This window comes from Nyctibius grandis, chromosome Z, assembly GCF_013368605.1.
Source record: "Nyctibius grandis isolate bNycGra1 chromosome Z, bNycGra1.pri, whole genome shotgun sequence".
Classification (NCBI taxonomy): Eukaryota; Metazoa; Chordata; class Aves; order Nyctibiiformes; family Nyctibiidae; genus Nyctibius; species Nyctibius grandis.
Window position 1 is genome coordinate 99362685 of NC_090695.1, and position 7899 is coordinate 99370583.

Here is a 7899-nt window from a genome sequence, read left to right on the forward strand (position 1 = left end):
CACGGCCTGGCGCTTCCTCCCCACCCCTTGGGGGAGGCTGGAGTATTTCCCTCCAACACACACTGACAGCCGTGCCCACCCGCGGTGCGAGCGTTGGCCAACCCTGAGCAGCAAACAGAGCACCCGCGGGCTCCACAAGCAAAGGGACCGTTTTCTTTGGCTCTTTTTCAGCTGCAGTCCTTTAGAGGTGGAAATACTGCGACCTCAGGAGTCCAAAGTAGCTGGGGTCCCCACCCCAGGGTCCGACCCACGGTGCAGCATGCATTGTGCCCTCTACCACGCATCCCTGTCAGGGCACCCTAGCCTCTCCCCAGCCCCCATGGCCTCGCCGTGGTCCTTTTCCCACTCCCTGCCTCGCACCCAGCCGCAGCCCTTCGCAGCTGCCACCCCCCTGCTCTTCTGCAAAGAAACAGTGACGTACGATTACACAGCAGTGCTCGTACACGAGCTCTACGTACTACTGCCAGAGCCTGATGGCGACAGGTTTATTACAGGGTTTATTAGACAGAGCGTCTCCACAGTGAACGCTTTAAGTCGGGGAGGGGAGCGCAGCCAGGGCTGGTCAGTTCCTCCCTAATTTCGATAGAAGATGGCTCAGCAAGGGGCAGATTGACCCTGGCGTGGGCACCTGCCGTCGGGAGGGGACGGGACGTGCTGCTCACTCGGTTTCTGCGTCGCTGTCGGGGCCGAGGACGTCGAGGGGCTGGACACGCAGCGAGTCGTAGTTGGGTGGGGGGGTGCCGGGCTCGGGGGGCAGCGCCTCGTCCCTGGGGAGGGCACCCGCGTCCTCGTGCTGGAAGCCCAGGTTGGTGTGAGCCTCCACCAGCTCCGACACCGTCGGGGGCGCGTCCGGGTACCGCGCCTGCGCCCGCTTCTGCTTCAGGCCTTTGCACCAGCCGATGACGTTAATGACGGTGATCCACAGCGAGTCGATGATGATCTCCCCGAACTCGATGAGGCACAGCACCGAGCCCCCCATCCAGAACCCGAACTGCCCTCCCAGGCTCGACAGCAGCCAGACGATCTGCGGGGAGCAGAGCAGGGTGAGCCGCGGCGGGGGACCCTGTCCCTGCTCAGCCCCCGCTGATCGCCCCGTGCGCTGGGGATGCTCCTGCCCTGGGACCCGCCTGCTGCATCCCTCGCCTTGCAGGGGCTGCGCTCCCTGGGCTGCTTCTCCATCACCTGCCCTGCGCCTGCAACAGGAGGTGCCAGGGAAGAACAACCCGGGGGCTGCGAACCGGCTGGTGGAGGCGGCTTTGTCCACTTCCTTGCCACGGCCGTGGGAAGCAGCAGCACCGAGGGACGCGGCAAACTCCTGGTGAGGAGCATCTCCGGCCGGGGCTGATCACCCCGAGGAGCTGAGCCCTCCCTGTGGTGCGGGGTGACTCGTTTTGGCACCCGCTTGCAGCAGCGTGCAGGAGGGGCAGGGACGGGCACTCACCGTCGTGGCGGCAGACTCCGAGATGGTGCGGTAGTTGTACTCCTGGAAGTAAATGTTCAGCTTGATGATCCCGTTCCTGTAAGGGACAAACGGCAGCTCAGGGCAGAGCTGGGCCGTGGGCGTCCCACGTGTCCGCTCCGACGCCTGCCTGCGGGACGGCTGCGCAGAGCCGGGCCGGGTCCAGACCAGCCAGTATCTGTGAAACCATTTGCTGCTTCTCTCGAGGAGGAAAACCTCCTCTTTTCCCCCCAGCGCAGGGCTGAGGTTCTCAAAGGGTAACTCACCAGCTGCCCTAATTTTGGTGCATCCCCCCTGACTGCTGCTGCTGCGGGCAGAGTCAGAGCTGTGAGTCTGAAGGGACCGTTAAGGTCCAGGAGCTGGACCCTGGAGGTTCACAGCTTTGGGGCATCCCGACTCCCACACGCAGCTTGTTACACGTGCTGTGGTTAATGTCCCTTTTAACCTAACTGCACGTTTGAGTTTGTCTGCCCCAGTTTGTCACTGCGGAGAGCAGAGGGTAGGCAAGAAGTGCATTTCAGATTTGCTTTATGTATCTTCTAGGGAACCCTGTGCCAAATCTTGCCCTCCCTTTGCATTAGCACACGCATGCTCTGGCCCACGGCCAAGGCTCACGTTAATCTGGTGTTAATGGGCTCCACAGAGAAGATAAAGCGGTTGTTCCCTTCACTCACCTGTCCAGAGTCACGTTTGTTGACATATCTCTTTCATAAGACAGAATATGGAAAATCCAGTCCTAGGAAAACAGAATTTATTCAGAACCGAGCGGCAGCATCCTCTCCTGCTGGGGCAGGGACCGCGGGAGCTGCAGGACCAGGGAGCGGGTGCCGCCGGGGGGTGACCCTCCTCCTCTCCCGTGCCCTGGCACTGGCGTTTGTTTGCACACTGAAAATGTGTCATTTAGCAAAGAGGCACTTGCAACCTGGACATTAGCTGTGAAAATACCGGGTGATTCAGGCGGCTGAGAACAGGTAATTATTAGTGAATGTTTCAAAACCAGCCGTCGGTGTTACCTCCGAGGCTTCGGACGGCCAGTCCGCCATGGAGATGGTCATCTTGTACTGCGTGTCGCTGGGGAGAGGAAAGGAGAGCGTTGGTACGGGAGTTTCCCTCTGCTGAAGTCACTGGAACTTCAGTTCTCAGGCAGAAAAGCAGCCCCGCACGGTTTGCTGCCGTTTCAGAAAGGTCAGAATTGGTGGGAGCCGCAGCGTGGGACCCCTCCACCCTTACAGCCCCCAGAGAACTCACTTGCACGTCTCCTTACACGAGTCAATACAAATCTGTCTGTGTCTTATACTCGATCTCAGTGACGAATAGCAATATGCTGTTTGGTGAAAACAAAGTCAAAGCATCTCTTTAGATAAGGACCCCACTTCCTGGGTTACATCCATTTCATTTAATAAAATAAATGTTTAGGTGTGAGCCTGCAGCACAGGTTTGCTGCCTTCCCCTCTAACCTTCCTTGCCTTGAGAAGCTCAGGCCCCTCAGCCCAGGGCCAGGACCAGGATTTCACCCCTTCTCCCCAGCGCTGACCTGAATGGCCACGGGGAGATGGTACCTGGGCAGAGCCCTTCCCCTGCTGCGTTTACAGCAGCAACAAAGCTCGTGCCCACACCTGCTCCTCCCGCGTGCCAGGGCCCTGGGAAGGATGGGCAGTTGGGTTTGCGCTTACCCCAGCCTGGGTTATCTTCGTTATTGCAATAAGTCACCCCTTCAGGTAAAGGGAACATGTAGTGGCCGCATCCACAGGTTTCAGTCATGTGATTTTGGAAACAGGAGCGCAGACAAGCCTGGAAAAGGGGAGAGGGAGCGGCTTGGACGCAGGCTGAACCCCCGCCCGCCGCTGTGCTGCTGGAGCCTGCGCTGGCTGCGAGAATTACTGGGCTCTGAGGCATTTTCTCTCCTGAACAGCTGATTTTGGGGCCGCACGCAGAGAAGGCTGAAGCTGCAGCGGGTTCCCGTGTTTAGGTTATGCTTTCTACTTTATCATCGCTGATGCTCTAGTAATCCCACGTGCTAGTCAAAGATTTTAACTGCTTTGATGACTTTTCCTTGTTTGATTTAAAAGCATGTTTTACCTGTATGGAATAGGAAGTATTATACTGGCTGTAGAGGTTTTTTACGGGGACATCGGAGCCGTTCATGGTGCAGTCACTGTAGGGGTAGCCCATCCGCTCCAGTTCATCCTGAAAGAACACCAGAACAGCAAACCTCAGTTGTCATCGCTCCTCCCCGCGTCCCTGGTGCCCCTTTTATAGACACTCTGTAATTCCTGTGTTCCCCATAAGGCGTGGGCAGCCGAGCTGCCAGACGCAGCCCACTCCCACGGCGGGTCGAGGCAGGGGAGGGTGCTCCAGAGCAGCGTGCTTTAGCGAGGCACCTTCTGGCATGTGAAAGGAAGAGGGAACAATGACCCGAGCTCAGTATTTTGGCTTCAATAAAGCACTTTGCCAGGACAGTTACATAAAAGTCTCCATAAACTGTTCCGGCCCGCAGCTAGCGCACACCTTGACTCTTTTGGTTTGAGCCAGTTCAGCCAAGACTGAAATCAGCCTTGGTCGCCGTCCCATCAGATAACATTATTCTCAGACAACCTGCGCTAGAGGAATGCCACACATACCACCAACACGCCGATGGAGGTTTCCGTCCCGGCCATGGCGTAGATGCCCTGATCCTTGAGGAAGGGGAAGCTCTTCTGCTGGTGCAGCATGAGCCTGGCCCCGGCAGCCGACGACAGGTAGGGGATGTAGTCCTGCTGGCTGATGTCCAGAATGAGCTTCAGCCCTGGGACACCGGACAAAGCGCTCAGAGCAAGAATTGTATCGAAATGAGAGTCTCTGGGGAAAAAGAGAGTCTATTTTCTTCTCGCTGTGCACAGAAATCTCTTTTCCTTGGGGAAGGGCCGGGGTCTGGCTGCCGCAGCAGCTTTATGTGTGCATAAATACACACGATGGCGAAGGCACAGAATGGAAATACCCGAGTGAGCATTCAGCCATTCCAGATGTTGCACTTCTGCTACGTGTAACATCTGCAGTCACATTGCTTGTGTCTATGGGGCGCATTTCCCTGTTGGGGGCTGATCCCCTTCTGGAAACCCATCACCCTGCTGTAGTGCTCCAGAGACCCGGAGATCATAAACCTGTTCTGTCTGAGAGACAGAGCTACCCCAGTGCTCTGCCCCTTTGGCCCTGTCCCCCGCAGCAGCTCTCTCTTACCAAACTCGGCTCCAGGGTTGGAAGAATTCAAAGCCTCTTCGTCCATGCCCCAGTTAAAGATGTAGCAGTTACCGTGGTCTGGGTGATAGATTTGGGTGAAATTCCTGGAAGAATCATGCACATAGAACTGTGACTCTCGGGGAGCACTAAAGGGTTGTGAAATAATGCATCTGGTGGGACCAGGGCTTGGCAGCTACGTCTGGGAATCACTTCAGATTGCTTGGTTGGATGGATGCCTGCATGGGAACTTCAGCTGATATGATTTCAATCAATCTGCTGGGGAAAAAAAAAGGCAAAGCAAGGTCCTGGTGTGTACTGAGACACAGCCAGTGGGGCTAACGCTTTGTGGGAGGGGAAAGGAATCGTCTGTCCCACAGATGGCAGAAATAACTGCTTGATCTGCGCTGTGGTAACAGGTTTGGGCTGGTGTCGTATCTCATTCTTTGATAATAATTCTCTGTTGCCCTCTTTGCAGAGGGGCAGGACTCCGTGCAGCCGGGGCTGCTGCTGGGCGCTCACATTTCTCAAACCTGGGTGTATAAATTTGGTGTTCACAGGAAACAACAGATAAAACGCATTTCTCAGAGCCCTGTGTAAAAAGGAGGGGGGGCTGTAACTGGGGCTGTGCCAGGGGTACGCTGGGCACCGGGGCTGGCAGCTGGTCATCACTAAACACCCTGGGAAGGTCCCATGGGCGCTGAGAGTCTCGGTGTGTCATGAGCAAGACAGCCCATCCAAAACTAAAACTCAAGCCAGCACTATGCCAAAACAAGCCGTTTCAGCCAGGGCCAGGATCACAGCCAGAACCCCCTGGGAAATGTTGTTCAGGACCAGCAGAAATCTCTTTATTAACTGATATACCCTTAAAAAGAGAAAAGAAAAAGGGCTGTCACGCCTTTAGTGAACTGTGGCATTCGCAGTGTGACAGAACAGGGCAGGGGGCTCGGTGTGCACCTACTTGTAGTTGCAGGGTTCGGCCCCGTAGAGACACGCCAGGATCATGTCCTCTGCCTGGTAGCCCATGCGGATTCTCTCGTGCAGCGGCACTTTGGAGAGGATGCTGGTGGACTGGAGGATGTACCACTCGGTCACCGCCTGCGCCGCGCTGCTGAAGTTCCTGTAGGTGCAGTTGTCGGAGCCCTGGTGGCTGCACTGGGGACACACAGCAGGGGGGGGGTGACCCATCCCGCAAGCTTACAGACAACGTCACTTTTGGGTCAATCCTTTAAGACTGGAGTTGCCCCAGCGTCCAAGGTCTGCTCAGGCAGGGACCTTGAAGCCCTCATGGGAGCGGAGGGTGGGGGGTCATGAGACCACCATGTGCCCTGTGCTGGGGACCGCAGCAGGAGAGGGGCAGGGGCAGCAGCCGTGGCCTCTCCCCGGCATTTTGGGTGCTGGACCCGAGGAAGAGGTGAAGGCGGCTGGGAACTGCGTGGAGCATCTCTGCCCCGGCTCTGCCCTGGCTCAGCCTGCAGCAGGGCTGCGCTGGGGGGCCCCGAGGATGTGCAGCACCGTCCCCAGGCGGACCAGAGCCCCGGGGCAGAGCGGCCGCGGGCAACCCGTGGGGAAGAGACGCCGTCCTCCACGCCACATCCCTGCCGAGGTGCCCAGCAATGCCCGTCCCTCACCCCTCCCTGGCTGCCCACCGCGGGACCCCTCTCACCAGCTTCACCGCCAGCTTGTACTTCTTTTCTTCTGATGACATGTTGGCTGGGGCAGGTGGGGCAGCCGTTTGGTTGCCCACAGTGGTTTGGTTGTCCCCAGCAGTCTGGTTGCCCCCAGCAGTCTGGTTGCCCACAGTGGTTTGGTTGGCCCCATCAGTCTGGTTGTCCCCAGCAGTCTGGTTGCCCACAGCAGTTTGGTTGCCCCCATCAGTCTGGTTGTCCCCAGCAGTGTGGTTGCTCTCAAAGATGTCCAGGATGACGGGGTTGTCTTTGTCGTGCTCGTCGATGAGGACCAGGGGTATCTGGTGCCAGAGCTCCAGGTCGAGTGGTGGGGAGATGTTCTCGCTGCTGTTCCCCGGCACGGGCTGCAGGATCCTCTCCAGCGCCGCCTCGATGAGCCTGTCCAGTTCTTTCAGCAGATGCTTCACCTCTGAGTATCTGCAGGACAAAGAGCAGTTACCAGGTGGTGTCAAGGCAGTGGGGATGTGCAGCAGCTCGTCTGCTGCTCTGCTGGCCTGGACCCAGATTGCTGCCTAAAGATCCACTGGAGAACGACAGGAGCCTCCGTGCAGAGCAGGGCCAGCTCGGGCAGGGGCATCCCAGCAGCCTGCAACTGGGCAGCAAACCAGTGGCAGGACAAGCAGAGAGTGCTGTGGTGGTGACAGTGCCCTGCCAGTGCCGAGCCGAACTGGCTGTGTCGGCCGAGAGCACCTTGCCTTGGGCTGTGCTATTGCATGGGTATAAATTTAAAGCATCTCTACCAAAAATCAGTTGCTCCTTTGAAATTACAATCAAGTTACATCCCTGCAGCTCCCAGCTGATCCTGCTGTTTATCCAGCTCTTCATGGCTGGAGTGTGAGCGATGAGAGGTACGTTCACGGCGAGGAAGGAGAAAGAAAGGGATTGTGGGGAAAGATCGAGAGGCTGATTTTGGCTGTGACAAGTGAGTTGAACTTCGAGCTTTCCCTGAGCCAGGGAAGGTTTGCAGGGAGGCAATAACCACTATTCGATTAACTGATACAGGGAGGAAGTGCCAGCAGACCCGTGGGCACACGAACCCCCCGCTGGACCTGCGCTGGCCATCTCTACACTTTTCCTTCGGGTTTTAACGCCACTTGGTGAGTCGAAGGATCGTTTCCATTGATGCTTCTAACATGGTGTCTGAGAACGGACCCACAGTACTGTACACTAGCAGTGTAACGGAGGGGGTTAATGCACCACGGGGTAAATCAGGTGAAGACAAACTTACTTGAAAGGGTTGGCATTGCAGACCGTGACTGCTGGGAACTTCATGGTCTTAAAGCCAATGGAGAGTGACGAAGTGACGTTATAGGAGAGGTAGGTGTTGATGAGGATGCCCCACTGCCAGAAGACCAGAGACGCAAAGAGCAGCGTTAGGAAGAACCAGATTAATTTCTTCTTCGGCCCCTCTTTGATGATGCGCTTCGGGCCGTGCGTGTTGGTGTTGTCGCAGTACCAGACCAGCAGCTCCTTGTAGGTGTAGCCGGGGCCCTTCTGCAGGCGGTGCAGCGCCCGCACCAGGTACTTCTTCAGGTTCAT

General features: G+C 57.1%; 1 protein-coding gene across 1 annotated transcript; it reads right to left on the reverse strand.

The window, feature by feature from the left end:
* Window positions 1-658: 658 nt before the first annotated feature.
* SCNN1B (sodium channel epithelial 1 subunit beta) lies at window positions 659-7899 on the reverse strand. Its single transcript, XM_068423191.1, has 12 exons — window positions 7589-7899; window positions 6339-6777; window positions 5634-5827; window positions 4676-4779; window positions 4081-4244; window positions 3539-3646; window positions 3133-3250; window positions 2708-2783; window positions 2473-2530; window positions 2134-2195; window positions 1442-1517; window positions 659-1024 (listed from the first exon to the last, which is right to left on the reverse strand). Exons 1-12 carry the CDS (start codon window positions 7897-7899, stop codon window positions 659-661), a joined length of 2076 nt encoding a protein of 691 aa, XP_068279292.1.